The following is a 27,234-nucleotide window of genomic DNA, read 5'->3' on the forward strand; positions in this document are numbered from 1 at the left end:
GGCGGTGAGCTTCTTCTTTGATAGGACTAGAGACTGTCGTGTGGATGACCATCTCTTTGTTGGATTTGCTGGCTGCAAGAAGGGGAAGGCGGTGCACAAGCGCACGCTATCGAGATGGATTATCCTGTGCATTAAGATCTGCTACGCCTTGGCGGGTAAGGAACCTCCAGAGGGTATAAGAGCTCTCTCTACTAGAGCAAAGTCTTCTACATCTGCTTTGTCCAGGGGTGTACCCGTAGAGGACATTTGTAGAGCGGCGACTTGGGCCTCCCTCCACACTTTCGCGAAGCATTACTGCTTGGATTCCGAGGTGAGGAGGGACGGCCACTTTGCGCGCTCTGTCCTCCAAGATTTTCTGGTATAGGACAGTGGACACCCTCCTCCGAGAGTGGGGACTGCTGTGGGACTCTATTCACAAGGTGAGGAATCCACTGGCAGATGTATCCATCAGAAGAACAAGTTACTTACCTTTGGTAACGCTTTTTCTGGTGGATACAGTATCTGCCTGTGGATTCCTCACTGACCCACCTGCCTCCCCGTTGTCCACTCTTCTATACCTGAGTTACTGTAATGTTAATATTTTTATTGTCAAAGGAAATGTTTTATTTCAATTGCTTTCCTGCATTGGCTTCACACTGTGTGTGCTATTTTGATTATTTGGTACTCTGTACATTGTGTGTATATCTTCTATTGTTGATCCGTCCGTGTGCCTCGAAGGCAGGGAAAAAAGGGCGGAACTGATGTCATCATGCCGACGTGGCCTGTTGTGGAGTCGGTGACGTCAGCGGAGCCGCGCGAGCCATGCCATGCCTTTGTGACGTCGTCCACGTCGGCGCGAAGCTACAAAAAGAATTTCCGAATGTTGCTAACGCAAGGGGATATTCACAAGGTGAGGAATCCACAGGCAGATACTGTATCCACCAGAAAAAGCGTTACCGGAGGTAAGTAACTTGTTCATTTGTGACAATCTTTCTCCTACATGTCTCTCTCTCCAAAGCTACTATTTGCACCTCCACTTTTGCTGCTCATCTTCTACTTCCTTTCTCCTTTCTCTCATTTTGTATAGCGCTTTCCTCCGTTGGTCTTCCAAATGTTGATTCTTTCCTATTTCATTTTCTCAGGTGCTCCCTGGATTTTTGGCTTTACCGTGAAATTTTACCCTCCGGACCCTTCCCAGCTGACAGAAGATATTACCAGGTGAGGTGTGGCATTGTCAGCTTTTCCGCTAGCCTGGCATCTCTCACTTTTTAAGAGAAAAACTTTAAGATATCTGCATGAAACGGTTGTAGTCAATATCAGGTTATTGTGTTGATACGAAGCACGTCATATTTATTTATTTATTGATCTGTTTTTGTGTTTTATAGAGCGCAAACTTGATCCGTTAGGGTATCAGAGCGCTTTACAGAATCATAGAGTTGTACGAAAGGCATGGAATCATAAGAGCATCGGGCCAGGACAGTAAAAGCAGCGTGCCATTTGTGCATGCATTTAGTACCGAGCACTAAAGGCCAGCCTTTGAAACAAGCAGCACTTGCAGGTCAGCTTAAAAATAGAGAATTATTAGACAGCAGCGATCATGGATTATTCCTTTTGAAACTATAAGAAGCTGTACAGCAAGAGTCTGTACTTTACCAGTGTAAGAATCCCTCTCAGTGAAAAATGGTAAAGGTAAATGTCCTTTCAGGGGGTTGCCACAGCATACATGAAAATGAACAGTGGGAAGGGGGCTCATGGGGACTGTATTATGTTAGCCAACAAATCAATGTGAATATTTCCTGACCCTTAAAACAGGAGATGAAAAATAGATATGATATATTGACGTTCAAAGCTCATTCTAAAGGTGATTAAGAAAGGGATATTTCTTGCTAATTGCTTCTTTAACTTAAACTAGAATAGCATATGAAGCAAATCAACAAAAGCAAAAAAATATAAAATCACTATGAACATATCAAAGTACACTTATGAAATTAAATACAATCAGGATGGATTCCAACCACTGTATACGAGAATCAAGGAAAGTTTTTTAGACTTTTAAAACTGTAACTGTCAGAACCCCTTTCAGGGAGCTTCAGGCCCAACCGTAGTGGTTAAGGCCTTTAACTCCTGATGACCTGGGATCTGGCCTACTATGGATCCCACGCCACTTGGTCAAGTACCTCTTCTGCACTTGACTCTCAGTGGTAGCTGTGGTGAAGTAGTCATGGTTCTGTCGGGGGAGGGACGGGGAAGTGTAGATAGGTCAGTGAACACGACTCTTAACTCAAAATGCAAACAGGATGAACAATAAATAAGTGTCTATCCAAATACTTGCTTTTATAAGAAAAGTAGAATTTTATTTATAATTCTGCAAATACAACATTCAGAAGCAACAACACATTCCTCCTTGAGGTCAGGGTTCTAGTAGTCCCACCCTCCATTGTGTAACGTGTCTACTGTTAATCCCCATTCACTGGTGGCCACATCAGGGAATGCAAACTATTTGGCTCTAAGAGCCCTTCCTCCTGGCCTTTTATGAATTTAGTTGGAAGTGTGCATGGTGCCACAGCACCATTAGCAGCAAGTCCCCCTGGGCCCCAAAAGACCCAGTTACAGTCTTACCCCCTTGGTGCAGTATGGCTGTATTCAATGGTGCAGCGAGTGCCCTCTCCTCTGGTGCCCCCAAATCTGGATCTGGTGAAGTCGGGCCACTCGTGACAGATGAAGCAGCACTCAGCAGCACAGGCTTTTCCTGTCAACCAGCGCTGGCGGTTGCTTTGCAGGGATTGGAGCTTCTCCCTCTCTGCAGCCAAAAAGAGGTAAGTTGCTCTTCCTCCTAGCGGGGAAGGGGTGCTTGGTGGTGCTGGAGGGATCCTCAGCAGTGTGAACCTCAGGAACTTTGCTAGCAGGAGGGGATCACAGCATGTGGGCCCGACCCTCTGGTCACAGCAGTTGCCCCTGTATTGGAACTTTCATAGATTCCCATGCTTTGTATCATTCCCCATCGTCAGCCTGGGAGCCTCGGTAAATAGAAAATACCATAGCAGTATGCACAAAAGAGAAAGTAAGGCCTACGCCTCATCTCATTTTGTAGCCTATCACCCTCTTTTTGTAAAAGAGACCAGATTTTTGCAGCAACCAATCAGATTAGCCTCACCCCATATAACCCTCAGGAGAGAGCTTCAGCGCCTTAGATTTTCTACCGCACATTGTGCTAAGGGAATCTCCACTGAGCTCTGCTCGGTTTTCTACACCATTTTTTCTCTTCGGGATGTCTGAAAAGAAAGCTTTGTTCAAAGCCAGTGGAACTTGTTCAAAAAAAGACTTTATGTGGAGGATAAGCATAAAGATTGTATTTATTGCATATACCCAGACCACAAGGCCACTGAGTGCAAGATCTGCAGGACCTTCTCAACTAAGACTCTGAGAGACCGGGAAGGAAGACTTCTGTCTTGGCTACAGAAAATGAAGTCTCGGAAAGAGGTTCTGTCTAGTGATAGTGGGGATTCCTCCTCTGCAACATCTTCGAGGAGGTCTACAAAAAGGGGTAGGTCTTCCCTCCCCTTCTACTTCAGCCGAACCTCCTGCTAAAGCCTCTCAAAAGACCTCTGAAAGGTCTAAAAGGCTTAGTTCCAAAAAATCTCCTCACCACCCAAAGGAGAAGGAGGGACAGCTTTCTGAGGTGTCAAATGGAAAAAAGGCAAGTCAAGGCCTTTCTACTGCTTCTTCGCCATCAGAAAAGGAGAAGATCTTTAAGAAGCCTTCGAGTACGCCTCAGGAAGTGAAAGGAGAGAAGAAGATTCGTCTGTCTACGACAATCTCCTCAGGTACGTCAAAAACTCAAGTGGTTTTCATTTCTGCTCTGTCGACGGGCCCGTCATCGAGAGCTTCGCCGATGACATCGTCGACCATGACTTTGTCGACGATACATCCTACGTCGACGAGACTGGCAACCTCGACGTCGACGGTGATGTCGCCGACAATAGTGTCGACGGCGACGAGGACGACGACGTCGATGACTACGTCGACGATGATCCTGACGTCGACCTTGTCGACGGTACCGTCGACGATCAGCCCTCCGTCGACGATTACTCCACCGTCGACGACGCTTCCAGCGACGACGAATCTCCCATCGACGACACCGTCTACGATCCAAAAAGTAAAAATTTCCATCAGAAAGTGACTAATAACACCGAAAATGATATCACCCCATAAGGTGACACCATTCCCTCCACCTCTTCTGCTAGAGGATGAATATTCTGATGATGAGGAAAGTCCATATGTTGATGCAAATAGTCCTTCACAACTACAAGTGAAGTATCAGGACTCGGATTCGGATAATTATTTCCTGGATCAACATCATCCAACTCTCTCCTCAGGTCTCACATCAGCAAACATCTGGCCAAGGTATGGTGGCCATGCCGTCTTCATTAATAAACGACCTGCAGTTGATGTTATTAGATTATAAGAAGAGGTTCCCATCTCAGACCTCTGAAACCATTCAGCCTCCTCCGCCTCCACCTCAGCAAGCTTCATCTACTCCTGGGGCATCAACCTATCAGAAGCAAAGTGAACAGCCTGTGACGGAGGGACATGATGTGATTACAGTGCCTGATGACGATGACTCTTCAGATGAGGACCAAGATAGAGAACATGTTCAGAATCTCGACACGGAATGGGATGATTATCTTATCCCAGATCCGGCATCACCATCTCCGGACCCTGTGGATTCGCCTCCAGTGGACATAGGGGGCTTCCATAACCTTATGGAAAGGGCATGTAAACGATTTGGCCTTCCTGTTCCTGTCTTGCAGTCAGACTGTTTCCTCTACGATTTCAAAGAGCCCTAAAAGAAATCAATCCGTTCCATACCAATAGTGGAACATGTTTGGAATGAGGGAAAGAAAGTGATGCAGTCTCCAGCTACCGTAACTCCGGTTCTACCGCGGCTGGAGAAGAAATATAAGGCCCCAGATGACAGTCCTGCATGTCTTATTGGCCAACCAAAACCGGACTTGGTCATTTCCCAGGCGGCCCAAAGAAAGTCAAGGAACCCGACGGCACCCCTGACGGCACCTCAAGAAGGCAGGCGCTTGAATAATGTAGGGAAGAGGTTCTCTTCAATGTCTAGTCTCCTGGTTAGGGCCTCAAACGCACTCGTAATTTTGGGATTTTATGATCGCCAAATGTGGTGCGATCTCTCTCCTTTCATTGACCAACTTCCAGAGAGTGCCAAGACGGAAGCGAGAAGGATTCTAGAGAAAGGGGAAAGATCTTCATCGGAAATTATAGATTGTGCAATGGACATTGCTACAACGGCTTTTCGTGCCTTAGCGGGATCAGCGGTCCTGAGGCGTTAAGGTTGGCTGAGATGTACCTGGTTTCTCCCTGAGGTACAGAATAAAATCCTGGATCTGCCATTTGATGGAGACATGCTGTTTGGCAAGCATGTAGATGACGCTTTTCAGGACATTAAGAAGGACATCGACACGGCAAAATCCTTGGGCACGCTTCAATACCGAAAGGTGCCTTTCCGGGGTGCAAGAGGCAAAGGATTCTCTACTTATAGGAGAGGCTATCAGCAACAATACTTCTCCTATTCGCAATCCTCTCAATCATTCAAGCCTCAGTACTCTCAGCGTCAAAATCAATCGGCGTCTTTCTGGCGGACAGGGGCGTCAGGGTAGAGATACCTCTAAACGTCAATAGCGGCTTCCTGGCTCTGCCTACTGGTCCTTCACCTCTGGTTCCAACGATAGGGGGGAAGGATTACGAATTTTCTCGATTGCTGGAAGATCATAACAACAGATCAGTGGGTCCTGAAGAGTTGTTCAATTTGGCCATACATTAGAGTTCCAAAACCTACCACCTCCAAGAGCCCCTCGCGCCACAGAATCACAACATCTGCACCTTCTCCGTCTCGAAGTCTCTCATTTATTCACCAAGGGAGCGATAGAACCAGTGCCACTCTCGCAAAGAGGAAAAGGACTCTATTCCAGATTTTTTCTCATTCAGAAGACGGAAGAAAAGTGACGCCCAATCTTAGATCTGAGGGAGCTAAACACCTATCTCATAAAACTCTCCTTTCGAATGGTCTCTCTTCAAGACCTCTTACGCCTTCTAAACCCAGGGGATTATATGGCAACTCTGGATCTCCAGGACGTATATTTCCACGTTCCGATCCACCCAGCTCAAAGAAAATTCTTACGTTTCGCAGTAGCCAAGAGTCACTTTCAGTTCAAAGTCCTGCCCTTCGGGCTCAGATCCGCTCCGCGGATTTTCACAAAAGTATTGGCCCCTGTAGCGGCATTCTTAATGAAACAATCGCTAGAAGTTTCCCTTTACCTAGACGATTGGTTGATAAAGGCTCCATCTTCTCAGGCAACATCAAAGGCAGTTGAGAATTGCATCCATCTTTTCAGATGCCTGGGTCTGCGTCTCAACAAGGACAAGTCAGTCATTGTTCCATCCAGGAGGGTCAAGTTCCTAGGGTCCATTCTGGATACAAGAAGTTGCAAAGCTTTTCCCTTGGAAGAAAGGCAGAAAAAGCTAATCTCCTCAGCAATCCGGTTACAAGGGAGAAGATCTCTACCAGTTCGTCTTTACAAGTCTTTTCTAGGATTGGTATCATCTTGCATACCATTAGTTCCGCATTGCAGACTACGAATGTGCCCCTTGCAAGAACAACTGGACAAGGAATGGCGCCAGGTGGACGGCTCTTTCGAGGACAGGATAAAGGTCACTCCTCTCATTCGGAAAGCAGCAGGCTGGTGGGCTGTCAAGAAGAATATCTCGAAAGGTCTCTCTTTCAGAATGTTTCCGTCCCCTCAGGTTTTAACCACAGATGCCTCAATAGAAGGCTGGGGCGCAGTCTTACAAGATCTCCAAGTAAGCAATCACTGGAAGGCAGAAGAGCGTTTTCTTCATATCAATCTCTTAGAACTCGGAGCGATTCGCCTAGCCTTGCAGGCTTTCAAACCGAGGGTTCAAAATACAACTGTGCTGGTCAAGACGGACAACCAACGCCCATGCATTACATAACCAAACAGGGTAGTACAAGATCCCTTCTGCTCTCAAAAGAGGCCGAGATGTTATGGGAATGGGTGATTCTCAACAATGTAGTGCTTTCGGCAGAGCACCTACCAGGCACTCTCAACACAACAGCAGACACCCTGAGTCGTCTAAAATCTTCCTGTCACAAGTGGGAATTAGATCAGGACACTCTGGAGGAAGTGTTTTGACGTTGGGGAACTCCAAGAGTAGACCTGTTTGCGACTCCAGAAAACAGGAAATGCCAACTCTATGAAAGCAGGGATCGCCATCGAGGGTCGATGGGGAATGCTCTTTCAATGTCCTGGTTAGGCGCATTTGTTTACGCCTTTCCTCCAATTCCCCTAATTCCACGGCTTCTCAGGAAAATAAAGATGGAACCTTGTAGGATGATTTTAATAGCACCAGCGTGGCCTCGCCAGTTCTGGTTCACGGAACTCCTCCTACTTTCCCAGGATCATCCATATCACCTTTGACCCATCCCATCTCTGTTGACAATGTCCTAGGGACAGGTGGTTCATCCAGATCCAAGCTCTCTCCATTTGAAAGCCTGGCTCCTGAGCACAGAGAATTCCACTCTCTAGATATTCCCCAGGAATGTAGAGAGATTTTATCTCAAGCTCGCGCACCAAGTACGAATAAGATTTACTGTGTCAAATAGAAACGATTCTGCCTGTGGTGTCATCGGGAGCACATCCATCCATTCTCTTCAGCTCCTCATCAGATACTGCCCTACGTTTTATCACTGGCTAAATCGGGCCTTTCTCATTCTTCCATCAAAGTTCATTTGGCGGCTATTTCAAGGTACAGAAGGTCAACTTTGGGTCCATCTCTTTGGTCAGCTAGAATTATCAAACAATTCCTGAAAGGTCTTTTCAGGGTTTTTCCACCAGTGCGGCCGCCACCTCCGACCTGGAATCTCAATCTAGTTCTGGCTCATCTGATGAGACCTCCGTTCGAGCCTATTCACAGAGTGGACTTGAAATTCTTGTCTTGGAAGTTAGCTCTCCTTCTGGCTCTTACCTCAGCTAGGAGAGTGGGAGAATTGCAAGTTCTGTCTATTCTGGAACCTTTTCTACAGTTCAAGAAGGATTCTATGTTTTTAAGGACCAATCCGAAATGTATCCCAAAGGTCCCTTTGGATTTCCCTTTGAACGAACCAGTGGTTCTAAAATAATTTTTTCCTCGTCCTACGACGCCTGCAGAACGATCTCTTAATTCCTTGGATGTCCAGAGATGTCTCAAATTTTATCTTGAAAGGATGAAGTATTGTAGAAAACTTCTCAACTTTTTGTGGCTTTTAGTGCATCTCGAAAAGGACTTCCTCTCTCAAAGCAAGGGATTTCACGCTGGATTACAACCGTGATTAATTACTGCCACAAGACGGCAGGAAAACCACTGGAGAGACAGGTAGAAGCTCGCTCCACAAGATCAGTTTTACCTTCTGCAGCTCTCTTCGCTGGGGTCCCTATAAAAGACATGTGTAGGGCGGCCACATGGAGCAGTGCCCATACATTCACAAAACATTACTGCCTGGACTCTTTCATGAGGAGCGAAGCAGCAGTAGGACAAGCAGTACTGAGGAATCTTTTCCAATGAGAGGTGAGCTTTCCCTTCTATCCCTCCTTCCTATGATTGCACATTTTGATTCGCATAAGTTTTCTGCATGTATGGTTACAAGGTATATATGCTTATAGGAGAATATTTATGCTGAAATGTTGGGATACGTTTGTAACAAAATGTGCATTGGGAGTCTTACTGCTAGCTACTCCGATACAAACCATGGGAATCTATGAACGTTCCAATACTGGGGCAAGAAAACAAGTTACTTACCTGTAACTTTGGTTCCACAGTATTGGTGACTTTCATAGATTCCCATGCGCCCACCCTCCTCCCTGGGGAAAGCTCAGCCTTCAGCAAAAGTGGTTACTGTTACACAACGACTGGGAAAATCTGAGGCTCTGAGGCTCTCTCCTGAGGGTTCTATGGGGTGAGGCTAATCTGATTGGTTGTTGCAAAAATGTGGTCTCTTTTACAAAAAGAGGGTGATAGGCTACAAAATGAGATGAGGCCTAGGCCTTACTTTCTCTTTTGTGCATGCTGCTATGATATTTTCATTTTACCGAGGCTCCCAGGCTGACAACGGGAATGATACAAAGCATGGGAATCTATGGAAGTTACCAATACTGGGGAACCAAAGTTACAGGTAAGTAACTTGTTTTCTTCTTATATACAGGTCAATGGCCCGAACTGTAGGCCAAAGTGGTACCGGCAGCCCCTCCTGGCATACGGGGTTGCAGTTGTACTCAGAATCAGGGCGTAGACTATCCTTAAGAGATCACACTCAATACGGCGGCGCCTCCTTGCATCCTGGTTGCAGATCTTGGCAGTCACAGGTTCTGCACACCTGGCCAAAACTCACTTCACCCATGGCCCCTTCTCGCATGTGAAGTCACCCAAGTACAGCGGTGCTGCTTGATGCTTTCAGCCAAGTGCTTCCGATACGACTCAAAACAACATGGCTCCTCTCAAGACATACAAAGATCGCAGAGCTGACAATGCACATGAGAACAGCCCGATCAGTGCACAGCCTCAGACTTCGCTCAGGAAATCCTCCTGCTGGGCTCCCCACTGGACATCACTCCCTCCAACTCTCTCCTCTCCCTCATAGGGCACACTGGTCTTGGCAAGCAGGCAGGCAATGGTGCTCCAGGCTGTAAGTCAGGTGATGTTGGCGTCCTGGGTTATGTCCACTCACCCAGCAGGGAGACTTGAAGGCCTTTGCCAATTCCTGGCCTGGTTACAGTCAGAAGTCTTGCAGAGCTTCCCCTTGTCATTCAGACTGTCTAGCTGCTTGGCAGATGACACATTTTCGGGGACTCAACCTCCCTTTCTTACAGTCCTTTTCCCAGGGGCCACTCCTCTGCCATAGCGGAGGAGCGTCACCCCACTGCTTTTAAGCAGTGTAAAGAAGAGAAACATAAAATGATAATAACTTTAAGCTATTATCTTTTTATACTTCCTGACGTGTCCTGCTGCTTTGCGGGGTGCGGGTGGGCGGGCCTACTCTGCACGCAGGGCAGGTGTGGTTTGCCCACTCCAAAGTGCGCAATGACTGTTTGGTCGTCCCTCTCAGGCCCCGCAAACCAGTCATGTGCACTTCCCTGTTCTCCATGTAGGCGGCTGCATTACAGCCTGCATGGAGAACACCCCTTCAGCCCCAGTCTGAGCGCTGTGTCACGGCGCTCAGACCAATCACAACGCTGCATTGGCCTGCTTCCTGTTCCTGATACCAAATGTAAGTTAGGGTCTGGGCCTTTTACATTTTATGTTGGGGTTCTACTTCTTTGGAAGTGGGCACTTCTCCTTTTCATCGTCCTATATGAAAGAGGTCTGTCACGGCAGGCATGATTCTGAAGCTGATTGTCCACAACATAATTCATGGGAGTGCTCAGACTTTACACCTGGACATTAGCCACATTGAGATGTGCATCAAAGGGTTTCTCCCAAACCCCCAGTCCTCCTCTTTATGATTCTCTTATCAGCCCCATCTATTTGTAAATCACATTTTGCGAAATTCTAAAAGTTATTTCCACTAATAATAACATTATCATTATTATAATCATCATTATTATTTCTGTTGTTGTTATTATTCAAGAAAAATAATAACAACAACGGTAATAATAATGATAATAATAATACTACTATTAATAATAATACTGAAATGTGGGTTCTTCTTTTTTCTTTGTTGTTCCTGGTGCAACTTTAGGTATTACCTCTGTCTGCAACTTAGATCTGACATCATCAGCGGGCGCCTACCCTGCTCCTTTGTCACACATGCACTGCTTGGTTCATACGCGGTTCAAGCAGAGCTTGGGGACTATGACCCAGAGGAGCACGCCAGCAACTACATCAGCGAACTACGCTTTGCGCCCAACCAAACCAAAGAGCTTGAGGACCGAATCATGGAGCTTCACAGGACCTACAGGTGAGAGGATCACAAACACTCTCCCATGTCATGCTCATAAAAGGAATGTACAAAGTATTGAGCTTTGATGAGTCTCCTTGGCATAGCTACCCAACACAACACTGAGCACAAAGACAGAATGAGGGAGAGCAAGAGATTCATACAATATGCAGGTCATCCTAGTCTAAAACATAGCCAAATCCAAGTATATTAACTTATCTCTTGGTTACAACATTAGAAAAATTTGAAAATGTGTCCACTCTCTTTATGAATCCGACTTCTGATTATTACTTTGCTGTTTCTTTGACAGTGTGTGTGCCATCCTGCAACCCTAATTCATCTTTGTCCACACACCCAGAGCATTATTTCATCTGTTTGATGGGACTAGACTGGAATTATTTTTTCTGAAATCAGTTTTGTGAATCTAAAATTTGATTTTGTGGAGGAAGGCTATCTGTTACCATGCTGTGTTTTCTTGAGAATATGTATTCCGAAGAAGAGGATCTGTTGATGATGAATGTCAGTGATTTGGCGTAAACCATGCATTGTGTAGAGAAGTTGTTGATATTCATGTTGGAGTACCATACTTAAAGCCATGCTTGTCTGCTGTTATTGTCCACTGGGATGAACTCAGTGTTGGGTGGGTTCAGTTTCAGGAACACACAATATTACATGATTTCTTATTTTTTTATTTATTTGGTACTCATAGCTACCATTGCATTAGAGTCGCATAATAGTAAGCAGACTAGGATTTGCTTGATGTAGCGTGTCATGGCTTTAAAAAAGACCAAGCTTCTGTTTGAGGTAATGGTTTGTTAAGATTATGAAGATAAGGAACCAATGTGTGAGGGTTAAGGTTTTTTTATGAGGGCATCTGTATTTTAGGCCAGGGTGATGTGGGCTCTACTCTTTGCAGGGGTAATGCCTCTGTCTTAACCTTTTCAAATACAGCAGTTGTGTTGCAGCAGCCTGGCACATAGCATATTCTGGTGCTACTGGGTTGCTTCAACCATTGTGTGACCTTTTTGGTACCTGTGTCAACGATTTTATAAAACGAGGATCCTAAGAAATGTTTTTGTAAATGAAAACTTATAGAATTGCAGAAGTATTTCAGTTCCTCCAATTTGTGATTTATTTTGAACTGTGTTGGTGAATGGGTTGATTAGAATGGAATGAAACAAATCAGTAAGCATCTCTCTACGGACTATGGGCCTGATTCACAAAGGTAAACTTAGACCTGAAGTCTAAGTTTACACCTAAAGTCTAACTTTAGATCAGAAGTCTTACTTTAGACCCGAAGTCTAACTTTAGACCCAAAGTCTAAGTTTAGACCTGAAGTCTAAGTTTAAACTTCAGGTCTAAACTTAGACTCCTGGTCTAAACACAGACTTCAGGTCTAAGTTTACCTTTGTGAATTGGGCCCTATGTGTGGGTACAGGATAGAAGGGCCTAGTTAGTACACTTCTGACTTGTTGTTAGGCCCTACATTTTTTCCCAGTGGCCACTCATGTGTCTTCCAGACGTCCTTTCAGCTCTTATGTGCATTTCCGACAGATGATTAAGTTTATGATGTAAAAAGCAACCAACGTAACCTTGAAATTATATATGAAAGAACATATTTTTTCTCATTTTAGTAGCCGTAAACAAAGCCCTCAATGATCATCTATGTCTCTACTAATCTAATCGTAGAACAACGTAAACCTTATCTCAGCCTCTGTATTTTTCCAAACAACCCCTTACCCTCACACCAAGCTCCATTTCCTATGTTCAGACCCCTGTTTGTTTGGATATTCCTGGTGCTCTTGTATTCTGCTAAATTAGTCTAGTTCTCTAGAGGTTTTCTCTTCTTTGCCACCAACGTCTGTTCCAAAGTTTTTCTCTTGACTTATTCTAACCATTACGAGGACTTATGTGTTTTGAGTAGTAACTAAACTCGTCAGATATGCTATAAAACAATCTCTATCCTTAGACACTGTCCCTGCCTTTGTTGCATTTGTTGGACCAATCTCTTTTTACATTCAGTGTCTTGTGGGAGTAACTAATTTCTCTGCTCCCACCATTTCATGAGGTTTTCATAAAAGATAAATCTTCTATAGCCAAGAGGAGGCGAGGGTTCATAAAGAAGGACTGAGCCCGAATTAAGCAATGCTTACACAAGGAAGTCTTGCATTGTAATTGGGAGGACCACAAGGTCTCCCGTCTTTATGTGGCAGAGTCTAATTTTAAGATCCAGGTTGCCACACTGACTGACTTATGTCTACCAGTATCCTAAAATAGACCTTCATAGTGGGCAGTTCAACTGGTGCTTCCTCATCATGCAACTATTGTCATTCATCCATAGAAAATGCCCAACTAGATAGTCACTCCATGTTGATAGCAGTTGCAGGAGACAGCTCGAGAGACAGCATTATCCCTTTGGCATTTTGATGGCGGAATCATCTGGATGGCTTTTTATTAATGTGTACAGGAGGGTGCCAATCATGACTCTGAAGCGAATCTGTTCTAGAATTATGGACTGTAACTCTTGCTTACAAAGGGCTCATGAAATCCTTTGTTCCTAACACCATGCATTTTTTAATTTCCCAATACCCACTCTGGTTTGCTTCTTTCCTATGGATTTGGCATCTCCCGGCTGCCCCTGACTGTTTTTTTTTCTGCCACAGCTATAACCATCACAAACAACCAATGCTACAGGCCTACAGATACAACAGGGCAACCCTGAAAAAACTAAACTGAGCTCCCAGCCTCCAAGGATATGGTAAAAAACCTCACAACAGTCACAAAAAGGGGTATTTGGGTAAAAACTGTCACAAAAGCGGTATTTGGTCTGTGATTAAGATGACATTCAGCCAAGTTATCCTACAGTCATCTTTTCTACTGAAAGGGAATAGGCCCATTTACTCAGACATTCTTTAATGGCGAACACTTGATGGTCTTTTCTATGCAGCATGAAAGTGTAAAGGGAAACAAGACAATTTCACAATCAAATTTTATATATAGTGTAAACAGTGTGGCTACACAATAACCCAGGTCGACGACCAAATAAAGGTTAGTCAGAATGTATTACAAGTTAAAAAATAGGAGGACATTCACAAATCTCAGCATAAAGGTATAAAAGTACAGAGGAAAGGAAAGAAAAAATCAAAGTCTTCGGAAAAAATTCACTCTATCGAGCATGAAAAGGACAACAAATTCTATAATTACTACATAGGTAGTCAGAAAGCAAAAATGGAGATTTCCCTGCATCAATTATTCGTTGGGACCAAGCATTTAGTCCTATCTAACCCTACTCTTACACTAAAGTGGCATCCTTATTTTAGAATTTAGAACAAAAGGTTAAGAAAAGGTGTCAGTGGTTAGAGCCTTCCTAAGAAATCAGTCCACCATCAGATGGGTCAAGTTTCATAAAGCCACTAACATGAAAAAGCCAGTTAGCACTAAGGTAAAAGGCAAAATGGAATGGGCTGGCTAACCCTCTCTACCACGGGTCATATACCAAATCTCTTTCGACAGATGTCCCATGATGCTTTTCTCAAACGTTTTCCCACAACAGGCTCAACCGCGGGTTTTTCTATAACGTCGATTCCTTCCGTGCCCTTCTCCATGCAACAATTCGTCTTTGGTCTCCTCTCCTTCTCCCATGCGAACGCACCTCCTTCCACCTTTTCTTCGCTAGACTATGCCAACTGTAGCTTCTACATACCTCAACTATCTAGTGGAACAATTACCTTACTCTAGTCTTCACTAACAAAGTGTTGTCCACCTGCAGTGAAAAGCACGAAAGCATGTAACATTTCTACAAAATTTCCATGAGAATCTAAGCACCATTTCAGAAATGTTAACGTCCCAAAAATGTGATCTGAAATTAGGCCTACAACTTAAGCTAAAATAATAAATTCACCATGTCAGTTATGATTCACGATTAACATTTTCAGAAGTTCATTAGCATTTTCAAAAGACACTTTTCCTAAACTACATTGATTCGATTATTCTAATTACATCATTAGCATAATAAACATTCAAAATTCATTTAACATGTCAGTTTGCCACATGTCTAATAAAACCTATGTACTTACGTTACATCATTTGTACGTAGTTATTACAATTCTATAAATAGTTTGTTACGCTCTCATTGAATCACGTTAATTTCACAAAGGTGCATCAATTAGTTCACATTTCTTCTACCATCTAATTTCATCTAGAACACTAGATAATATGAGAGTGCATACTACAAGTGGTTATGTTGCACTCCTAACACGTATCCCAAGCAGGATAGAATTTCTGCTCTCTCACTACCTTCTAGACACCCACGGTTGGTTCCCGTATTCAAGTAAGGTTTCAAAATAGCTCACAGTTGGCATTTCATGCCAGCAGTCATTTTTTCAAAGGAAACAACTTTTAAAAACAAATTGACTGATTAACCATCATACTTCCTTTAATTTTTGCACAGTATTCTAGTTTCCCCCCCAAAAAAACAGCACCCTAGTGAAAAGAGGTATGGTTAACACATCTACTTGACAGTGTTTCTTATTGTCATCTCTAATATCTCTTAAACAAATTGGGTATTACTGTAACTCCAGTGTTTTGGCAAGTAACACATCTACTTGACATTTTTTCTTATTGTTATCTATAATTTCTCTTAAACAAATTGGGTATTAATGTAACTCCAGTGTTTTGGCCTGTGGGTTTTAGGGGCTCAGGCAACGAATGTGAAGGACATCATACAGTGTTCCTCTGACCTGATTAATCTCTCATTGCTGTCTTTGTTCTTTCTTTACTTTGCAGAGGGATGACGCCAGGCGAAGCAGAAATACATTTCCTTGAGAACGCAAAAAAACTCTCCATGTATGGAGTAGATCTACATCATGCCAAGGTGCGCCTCTGGAGAGAAAGGGAGGGAGGGCCAGAGAACAAAGCAGGAAGGGACGTAGAAGGTCAGAGAAAGACAAAGCGGGAGAGTAATGAACGAAAAAAAGTGAATTGGGCAATAAAGATAGTGGAAATGTGAGCCAAACAGGAACTGAGTTACAAAGTGAGACATTTAAGGTAAAATTAGCTGGAGAAAAAGTGAGGTGGGACAAGAACGAGCTGAGTGAAAGACAAACTGGAGAGGTGAACAATAACATCGACAGACGCCGATCAGGGGAAAATAAATTATTTATTTAATTTTCCGTCGTGGTCGTCTGTCGAATCCCCCCTCCCCAAACCCGGCCCCACCGCTCTTACCTGCACGGGCCACGGCTTGTATCACATTTGTTATTTCATACTTGGATAGGCTGAAGAGCAATATTGTAAATCTAATCAAGCTACAATGGGAAGATAGAGAAAAATAATGTTATTTTCAAGAATGAAAAACGAAAGAAAGCAAGCACAATTTTCTGTTGAGGGTTAGTGTGATGTTATCAAAACCACATGCAAATCTGGAAAGTAACTATCTGGGATACTCAGGTAGCACATAAGACCACTTCAATATGATTACTCCCCGCACCATGTGTAATGGCAAAAATTCTTTGTGCCGTAAAATGCATTTATGGATTGTTGCAGCTGAGAGTCCAGGAGATCCAAACATGATAAACATACAAATCCGTGGTGCCCCCTATTTACGCCATAGGATAATGCGTATTATCTATTTCTCTTTGGTCTGGTGCCAGCTAGTCATTCAGTGGTGCTTAGAGATCTACTATTTTCCCTACAGGATTCTGAGGGCATTGATATCATGCTGGGGGTCTGTGCAAATGGACTGCTCATCTACCGGGACAGGTTACGGATTAACCGCTTCGCTTGGCCCAAGATCCTCAAGATTTCCTACAAGAGAAGCAACTTCTACATAAAGATTCGACCTGGAGAGGTGGGTGTGTTCAAATATGACATATGAAATGATAAAATGTGAAAAGAATAAAAACACACTTATATAACATTTCAGAACGTGAGCAAAAGAATTAAATACAATTCGTAAAAGTATTTTACAACTATGGCTAGGGATGGGCAATAGCAGTTTGAATGCAGGTGATGGGAGTTTTTAGAACAATGCATTTGCAATGATGGTGAGTTGTTGGAACATGGACTTCTGCAAGATGGAGAGAAATTGTAACAGTACTTCCTCTACGGCGGGGGATTCCGGGAACAGTCATTCTGTGCCACTGGGCAGAGTTTGAACGAACTATGTATTCTCTTTGCTGGAGATGGATATAGCACGACTTAAAACAATGACAAGTAGTTTAGTTAAGACAGGGAGGAGTAAAATAAATGGTGAAGTGGGAAAAGTCTGCAGGCTCATTGTGCGAAGTTCACATATTTAAGTGACATATCTAAATCAAATCAGTGTTTTTTTGCACTTGGCACAAAACACTTCTATGGCTGGATTCTAAAGTTAGATATTCTCCACTGTGATTGGGTTGTAGCCCATGATGGTAAGTCATGGAGCAAGGGGCCAGTACTGACAATTACATCACAAGGCCCAGAAAATCATGCCAGAGGGGAAAAAAGTATAAAGACATAGATTAAAAACTATATTGATGGGAAAAATGGCTCAGCATGAGAATCAGCCTGAAAATCTGTTCTTTCCTGTCAAATATCTGGACGTCATTATCTAATATTGTATCAGAGATGTTAGTTATGATGCATTCTTTGCTGACTGTAGTTATTTAAATTAATTTGCAATAAGTATTTCGGGTAACCATAAGAAATCATAAATGGTCAGAGGTGGCCATGCAGAGGCTACTTGAAATAGTTTCCAAGGAACCTCTTTTCTTTCAGACTTCCTACTGGTGTAGCACTGGGCCCTTTGTTAGCTTTGGGAGACGGCGAAGAGGAGAAATGAAGCACCTTTTTTGGTACCATTAATACCCACTATTTCAAAAGTTGTACAATGTTTCTTCAATGTTCCCAATTAGGAGCAGCACAAAGTGTCTCCTCCTTTGCTTCACATCCAGTACAAAATTCCGGAGAGTCTTAAGGTATATTTACCTACACATTAGACTGTCTCCTATAGTGAGAGCAGATAACTTAATTTCCTTGAGTTTGAAAAAATGTATGGATAATGTACTAAGTCTATGGTCCTCCTTACAAGTGACCCGCTGTTTGATGTGATACTTATCACTCCTGATAAGTTATGATACCTCAAGGGTCATTACAAGAGTTTCTCTGATAATGGAGAATAATATGTGGATTTTGGTGCTCACAGCACCAAAACCCGCTTGTACCGCTAATTACTGGGCACTTTTCCAATGTTAAATTCTGGCAGGTTTAACTTGCTGAAATTTAGAAAAGGTATGTGAACTTTCTCGCACCCCGTAGTTATAAGTGCAAAACAATTGTAATTCCAATTCTCCAGTATTACATCTTTCATAGATTCACATGCTTGTATCTTCCCCGTCGTCATGGTGGGAGTCTCACGGTAACAGAATGATCAAGCAGTATCATAGAGAAGAAAAACTGCATAGAAAATCCCCATAGGGACAGTAGTATTTGGTAACCAGACCATCTCCTTATTTTGGTCCAAAAGTCAGCCAATCAGCATTGCTGCCCTGCCCTCACACTCCCCAGCAGAAGCTTCCTGCCTCAGATTTCCAACCGCCTTCGTGTGAGAAAGGAGTCTCCCTGAGCTCTGCTCAGTTTTCTGTTCCTGAGTGAACTTTTGACCTTTTGGAATCTTATTTTCCTGTCTTCTGGATTAAGGTATTGTGTGTGCCTATTTTTTTCATTATGGCTGAAAGCTCTAAAAAGAGGCTGTTCAGGCCTTGCAGATCCTGTGGGAAGGCCAGGCTCTTCTCTGAGGACCCACATAAGGACTGCCTTTACTGTCTTCATCCTAAGCATGTGGCTAAGGATTGTAAACTCTGTAGAACCTTTTCTGACAAAACTAAAAGAGACAGAGAGGCTCGCTTGCTTTTATGGCTTCAGAAGAAGAAGGCCACAGCAGAATCTGATTCTGAGGAGGAATCTTCTCATTTGGCACCCAAGAAAAGAAAGGCCTCTGTTTCTGAGGAGAAAGTGGAGCCTAAGAAGAGTAAATCAAAGGAGAAATCAACATCATCTCTTCCTATTACTCCTCTAAAAAAGCAGTCAAGTCTGAAAGGGCCTGGGTCTGCTCCATCGACCAGTTCCCTAACTTCTGCTCCAAAATCTGTGGTAAAAACTTCAGCTCCGTCGACGACTTCACCGTCGACGACGACTTCGTCGACGATGGGATCTAAGGCTGCGTCGACGTCGACGACAACAACATCGATGAGTAAGATTTCGAAGACACCGTTGACGACGTCGACGACGACGACTCCGTCGACGACAGGTTCGATGTCGAGGATGTCGACGGGAGCCCCGTCGACGATGGTCTCGTCGACGAAGGCTCCGTCGACGAAGACTCCGTTGACGATGGTTCCGTCGACGATGGTCCCGTCGACGATGGTCCCGTCGACGGCCCCGTCGACGAAAATCATTATGACAACTGCGAAAGCATTCAAATCGCCACAGTCGAAGACTATGATCTCTATCCGGTCTTTTCAGTCGACCAGGGGTTCGGCTACTATCAGTAAATCTGCGGAGTTCACCTCATGGACGCAGATTTCACCTTTACCACCATCATCATTGTTAGAGCACGACTCAGATGGAGAGGAGTCCTCAGGTGCCGCCTACAGTCCTTCTCAGCTCCAGATAAAGAGCCAAGACACGGACGAGGAGGAAGCATATTCCTTCAAAGACAGACCCCAATCTTCCAGATATGAGTCTTTTCAGGAATCTGGTGACTAGGAGGAGCAACATGAAGACTCACGTGAGTAAGAGCGCCAGGAAACGGTTTCCATACCTGTGACTCTTGTGTCTGACCTTAGGTTAATGATAAACGACTACTACCGTTGTTTCCCAGAGGCGAACACCTCTCAACCATCTAGGCAGGTGCCTTCTTCACAGACGCCTAAAACAAACACTGCCTCACAAGAACAGGGGGTGAGATCACCGCCAATTGTTACTATAAGGGATGACCTAACGGAATCCGACGAGGATGAAAGACGTTGGAGGAAATCCTATTGCCCCATTGCTAAGCAATCCTATAAAGATGCCTTAACCATTTATAAAAAGGCCATCACTGCTCGGAAAATGACTTTTTTTCGGCCCAAATAAAAAATGCCAGGAATTCGGCCAGAGAACTGTTCTCAGTGGTCAACTCCCTATCCACCCCCCCATCGGGTCTCGGAGTAGAACCCTCCCAACTGTTTTGCAATGCACTGTCCACCTTCTTCACTACTAAAGTGGCAGATATCTATGCATCCTTTGGTGGAGATTCAGGGGCTAGATCCACTGCCAGCAATAAGGAACTTCCCCTTAATAACCATAACCATCTTTCTTTATTTGCTGACACCTCAGAAAACCAAATCAGCAGACTCATTTCCATCACCAAGTCTGGATCCCCATTGGACCCATGCCCTCCCTCAGTGATGGCTAATTTAAGTGAGGTGATTTCCCACCCACTCATGGAAATCTGCAACACTGCCTTTCAAACCGGATGTTATCCAGCCCCGTGGAAGAAGGCAGTGATTAAGCCTCTTCTGAAGAAGCCCTCCCTGGATCCCTCCGCCCCGGTCAGCTATAGACCAATTGCCTGTCTTCCCTTCCCGGCCAAAATTTGCGAAGCTCTGATGAATATACAGCTCTCAGAGTTCGTCGACACGCACCAACTCTTAGACGAAACGCAGTTTGGCTTTAGGAAGGGACACGGGACGGAGACCGCTTTAATAAAAGCTTCTGATGAAATCAGAACCATCATGGATCAGGGAGGAACGGCCATTTTAATTCTTCTGGACCTATCCGCTGCATTTGACACGGTCAACCATGCTATTTTGGTCGACCGTGTCACAGCTCTGGGGATTGACAGTTCGGCTAGAGACCTCATTTCATCTTTTCTGGCCGACCGCACCCAGACAGTCAAGTTGGGTAATTTCTACTCTCCCGTCTCTGCACTACCATGTGGAGTACCACAAGGCTCCTCGCTAAGTCCCACGTTATTTAACATCTACGTAGCGGACTTAGCGAGGTTAATAAAGGCCTATGGGGTGCGATTAACTTCCTACGCAGACGATACCCAACTGGTGCTGGCGATCCACAAGAACGGCACAGCAGTGGCAGCCAATTTTCAGGAAGCAATGCTTGCTGTCAGTGCATGGATGTCCTCCAACTGCCTAAGGCTCAACTCGGATAAAACCGAGGTTATGACCTTTGGCAACCTTGACCCAGAATGGTCCTCCATCTGGTGGCCCAAACAACTGGGCTCTCCACCCGTCCCAGTGGTAAAGGCGAGGAACTTGGGAGTCATCTTCGACAGCAAACTAACCTTCAACCTTCATGTTAACAAGGTTGTCTCCTCTGCTTTCTTCACGCTAAAGCAAATAAAGAAATTGCTGCCTTACCTCCCCTCCTCTGCTGAGAAGACTTTAGTTACCACTCTGGTATTCTCCAAAATAGATTATGGAAATGCCCTCTTCCTCAACACCCAGAAATCTGTGCTGTCAAAACTACAGTCGGTACAGAACGCGGCTGCCAGAATTCTCTTAAACATCCCTCGCCGCCAGCCCACTACCCTTGCCATCCGCCAGCTTCACTGGCTCAAAGTAGAGAGCCGTATTAAGTTCAAGGCTCTCTGCATTGCCTACAAGGCAGTGCATGGCACAGGACCCAAATTCCTGACTGAGGCACTTCAGCTGTACACCCCCAAAAGACTGTTGAGATCTGCTAACACTTGCCTTCTTCCTGTACCTCGCACTAGAACGGCAACTTGGGGAGACCGTCGCTTTTTAGTGGCTACACCAAAACTCTGGAACCTTCTTCCTCTAAATATCAAAAATGCCCCCAACCTGATGAGCTTCCGGAGGCTCGTAAAGACATGGCTGTTTGACCAGTGAACTTTGCTATTATGGTCCTGCTAGCTCACACATGCGCCGAGACACCCTAGGGTATTTGTTTGCGCAATAAAAATCTCAAAAATAAATAAATAAATGAACAGCCTGAAGAAGGAGAACTTATTCATGATGCTTCGGGGCAGGAATGGAATGAATACATTTTGCCATCGGCTCCGTCACCTGTCCCACTACAGTCTACCTCCCCTCCTCAAGACATCGGAGGTTTCCATGATATCATGGAAAAAGCGGCTAAGAGGTTCAATCTGGATGTAGAAGTTCAAGAGACGGATTGTTTCTTGTATGATTTCAAGGACGATGCCAAAAGATCGCTTCGCTCAATTCCTATTATCCCTCATATCTGGGAAGAGGGCCTAAAGATTTTGAAAACACCGGCTTCCATAGAGGTTTCTGTTCCTCGGATTGAAAAAAAGTACAGAGCGCCAGAGTCTGCAGCAGCCTGTCTCATAGGGCACCCCAGACCGGAATCAGTCGTGACGCAGGCGGCACAGCGAAATTCTAAAAACCCGGTGGCTACTTCCTTAGTGCCACCAGACAAGGAAGGACGGAGAATGGATGGTGCCGGTAAGAGGTTTGCGGTTATGGCAGCCTCTACTATTAAAGCGGCAAATGCGATGGCCCTTATTAGCCGTTTCAACAGGCAAATGTGGTCCGATCTTGCACCCATACTATCTGCACTACCGGAAGATAGAAAGGAGGAGGCGGCAGCCATCCTTAAAGACGGAGCTAAATCTGCTGCCGAATCTATCGACATCGCCATGGATGTCTCGTCTATGGCCTTCAGACAGATGGCTGGGGCGGTTTCGCTTCGCAGGCAAGGCTGGATCAATGCGACTTCGTTTCGCCCGGAAGTACAGGCGAAGATTGTCGATATGCCTTTTGATGGCGAAAATTTATTCGGGAAGCACATAGACGAGGCTTTGCAAGGCATAAAATCTGACACGGATACAGCTAGAGCGCTGGGATCCCTTCAACAGGGAAGGTTTCAGTCTTTTCGAAAAAGGGGTGCAAGAGGTCAATTTAATCAAAGACCCTCTTTTCAGACCAATCGATATCAGCCATATAACCAACAGGGATATCGACAATACAATACCAACAACCAGTACAGATCCTCCAACTCCTCTTATCAGCAGCAGTCTAGGGGCAAAACAAACACCAGAGGGAAGAATCAACAGTCTAACAGACGTCAATGATTTCAGGCCGGCGCTCCCCACACAACAGATCCCGGAAAACGACCACTATCTGTCTCAATACTTCAACAACTGGATGTCCATAACTTCGGACAAATGGGCTCTAGATGTCATAAGCAGGGGTCATACTCTGGAATTTCTAGAAATACCTCCAAATCATCCCCCAGTGATCAGGCTCAACAAACATCGCCAGGAAATGCAGAAGGAAGTACTCTCGCTTCTGCAAAAGGGAGCCATAGAAGAAGTGCCACAACATCTCAGAGGGAAAGGCTTCTATTCGCATTTCTTCCTCATCAAAAAGAAACAAACCCTGAAATGGAGACAGGTATTGGATTTGAGGGATCTGAATCAATACATAAAGAAGATACCCTTCAGAATGTTATCTTTGCAAGAGATCCTACTTATGATAAAGGAAAAAGACTACATGGCGTCTTTGGATCTCATGGATGCGTACTTCCATATTCCCATTCATCGGAAGTACAGGAAATATTTACGATTTGTCGTGGAGAGTCGCCACTTCCAGTTCAAAGTCCTGCCATTCGGACTCAAATCGGCCCCGAGGGTATTCACCAAATGCATGGCCCCGGTGGCGGCCCACTTAAGATTGCAAGGGCATTACATTTACCCATATCTGGACGACTGGCTGGTGGCAGGTCCATCTTTCAGAGAGGCAACGAGATCGCTCCAGTGCTGCATCCGACTGTTTCAGCGCTTGGGACTACGGACCAACATGGAGAAATCTTCGCTGACTCCGGCCCAGGGCATCCAATTCTTAGGGGCATGGATATGCACCAGAGCGGGGAAAGCCTATCCTTCCGAAGACCGAATGAGAAAGATCATGGGTCTAACGGCGTCACTTCAAACAAAAAGGTCCACTTCTGTGAGAGTGTACAAGTCCATGTTGGGGATGATATCATCCTGCATCCCACTGGTGCCGAATTGTCGCCTTCGAATGAGGCCTTTACAGGAACAACTGGACGAGCAGTGGGTTCAGTCCAAAGGAACCTTCGAGGATCGGATTGCCATCACGACCCGTATGAAGGTGGCCATGTCATGGTGGAAGGTTCGAAAGAACTTGGACCAGGGCTTGAACTTTGTTCCTCGAGATCACGACTTCGTGATGACAACGGACGCTTCGCTGAAAGGATGGGGTGCGCATCTTCAGGAGCTGGAGATTCAGGGCCTGTGGTCAGACTGGGAAGCACAGCTTCACATAAACATGCTGGAACTCAAAGCGGTGTTTCTGGGGCTCCAAGCATTCCTTCCCAGGATATGCCAATCGTCGGTACTTATCCAAACGGACAGCACCACGACTATGTTTTACTTGCTAAAACAGGGTGGAACGAGATCCAAACAGCTGTCGACATTGGCGCAAAGAATCTGGAAATGGCTGATAACCAACGGCATTTCAATTCAAGTTCAACATATACAGGGAGTCCTCAACGTACGGGCAGATGCCCTGAGTCGCACTTCCAGGGCGACGCACGAGTGGGAACTGCACGACACTCAGCTTCACAACCTGTTTCTAAGGTGGGGCACTCCCACAGTAGACTTGTTCGCAACAAAAAACAACTCAAAGTGCGTTCAGTTTGCGTCCAGGTACCATCAGCAAGGATCCAAGGGAAATGCATTCCACATGGACTGGACGGGGAGGTTTGCCTACGCGTTCCCTCCATTTCCTTTGATACCGCGAGTTCTTCACAAGATGAGATCGGAACCGTGCCATGTCATACTGATAGCACCAGCCTGGCCGAGACAGGCGTGGTTTTCAGACCTAATTCAGATGTCGAAGGGCAGCAAGATCCGGCTTCCGACATTCCAGGACCTCATTTCCATGAGAGACGGTCAGATTCTGCATCCGGATCTGCAATCACTAAAATTGTCAGCATGGAACCTCACGAGCGGAAATTTCAAAACCTAGACATTCCGCAGGAATGCAGGCATATTCTCTCGCAAGCCAGAGCTAAGTCAACAAACAAAACATATGCAGCGAAATGGACCCGTTTCTGCCACTGGTGCGACAGTCAAAACTTGCATCCGTTTGAAGTTCACCCCGAAGGTATCCTACCTTACCTGCTGTCACTGTCAAAGGCAGGTCTGTCGCATGCATCGGTTAAAGTGCACTTGGCAGCAATATCACGTTTCAGGAGGAAGCCAAACGAGCCATCCCTCTAGTCCTCCAGGATAATAAAAGAATTTATCAAAGGACTTTTTAGAGTTTATCCACCCATTCGGCGTCCACCAGTGCCGTGGCACCTCAATACAGTCCTATCTCAACTTATGAGGCCACCTTTCGAGCCTATACACAAAACAGACTTACAATTCCTATCTTGGAAGACAGCCCTATTGCTTGCACTGACATCAGCAAGGAGGGTTAGCGAAATTCAGGCGTTTTCAGTGGAAGAGCCCTTCTTACAATTTCGCAAGGACAGGGTTATATTAAGGACAAATCCAACTTTTATTCCCAAAGTTCCTACGTCTTTTCACCTCAATGAGCCTATCATTTTACCTACCTTTTTCAGCAATCCCTCATCGGAAGCTGAAAAGGCGTTGCACTCTCTGGACATCTCTAGATGCTTGAAGTTCTACATTGAACGGACAAGGACATTCCGCAAATCCAAACAATTATTTATTGCTTTCGAAGGTCAAAGGAAAGGCCTTCCCCTGTCCCGGCTGAGTATTGCCAGATGGATATCATCAGCTATCCTGAAATGTCATGAGAAAGCGGGAAAGCCGCTCTGTTCTAAAGTGAATGCACATTCCACAAGGAAGATGGCGACTTCAATGGCCTTGTTCGCAGGAGTGTCGCTGCCCGACATCTGCAGAGCAGCGACGTGGAGGAGCGTGCATTCATTTACAAGACACTACTGTCTAGACACTGCGTGGAAAGAGGACACAGCAGTGGGACAAGCTGTTCTGAAACGCCTATTTCAGTAAGGTATGTTTTAATTGTCTGATTATTCTTCTACTCAGTACTTTGATTTATGTTTGAACATACATATATATCTCTGCCTTTATCGTATTACTTTGATATGTATTGTTATATCATGGCTTTGCTGCAGAGCTTCCTTCTGGGTTCTGTCCTGGAAACGCTGCAAATTTTGTGAGCACTGCTTACTACTCTGATACAAGCATGTGAATCTATGAAAGATGTAATACTGGAGAAGGAATTAGTTACTTACCTGTACACTATAGTTCTCCAGTATTATCTTTCATAGATTCACATGCGCCCGCCCGCCTCCCCGTTTCTCAGGCAGAACCTGTTTCTCGGTATTTATCCATGTCTCTCACTCGGGGACGGAAATCTGAGGCAGGAAGCTTCTGCTGGGGAGTGTGAGGGCAGGGCAGCAATGCTGATTGGCTGACTTTTGGACCAAAATAAGGAGATGGTCTGGTTACCAAATACTACTGTCCCTATGGGGATTTTCTATGCAGTTTTTCTTCTCTATGATACTGCTTGGTCATTCTGTTACCGTGAGACTCCCACCATGACGACGGTGAAGATACAAGCATGTGAATCTATGAAAGATAATACTGGAGAACTATAGTGTACAGGTAAGTAACTAATTCCTTCCTGAGCAAACAGGGGCTTGCATACTTGTTGGAAAACACCTGCCATTTGTAATGAGTTCCCAAAATATCTTTTCATGGTGTCTGCCTCATGCTCTTGTAGCATGTTGGCTATCACTCTATCAGCCTTTTTCTGGTATTTTTCAGCGATGTTAGCCTCTGCTCCAAGTTGGGTACTCAGCACATACCATTTCCATCAATCCTATATTTTCTTATTTCTTGAGTGTGTCTTTGATATGTTTAATTTATGTTACCTTGTTTATGAGTTCTTTCTGCACATTATCATATGGTCTGAATAGCACATGTTCTGTCTTGTTATGTACAAGGAAGAGCCCTCCTTATTCTGTTGACTTGGTGGTTATCCTCTTTGTTTCCACATTCCACAACTAGAGTTGGAAAGCATTTTGTAAAAGTGGGGGATTGAAGTGGTCTTTCACGAGGGTGTATCCACAACTCCTTTATTCAAGTTAAGAGCATGAAAGACTCCAGCCCCACCTGCAGCCAAAGGCAGGTCAGCTTAGCAAATCCTCCCCGATCAGAATGCCTCCCTCATTTACCTTCCAGTGATGATGCGGTG

At 44.8% G+C, this 27,234-nt stretch overlaps 1 protein-coding gene across 2 annotated transcripts in view; it reads left to right on the plus strand.

Moving 5' to 3' along the window:
- Window positions 1–27,234, plus strand: part of LOC147705755 (band 4.1-like protein 1) — a 644,658-nt gene that overhangs the window by 474,485 nt on the left and 142,939 nt on the right. For both annotated transcript variants that reach the window (XM_086932199.1, XM_086932200.1), the window contains exons 7-10: window positions 1,122–1,197; window positions 10,796–11,014; window positions 15,779–15,866; window positions 16,689–16,841. In XM_086932199.1, coding sequence (XP_086788325.1) covers window positions 1,122–1,197; window positions 10,796–11,014; window positions 15,779–15,866; window positions 16,689–16,841 — 536 coding nt within the window. The remainder of the gene's footprint in view (window positions 1–1,121; window positions 1,198–10,795; window positions 11,015–15,778; window positions 15,867–16,688; window positions 16,842–27,234) is intronic.

This window comes from Lissotriton vulgaris, chromosome 7 (genome assembly GCF_964263255.1).
Source record: "Lissotriton vulgaris chromosome 7, aLisVul1.2, whole genome shotgun sequence".
Lineage (NCBI taxonomy): Eukaryota > Metazoa > Chordata > Amphibia > Caudata > Salamandridae > Lissotriton > Lissotriton vulgaris.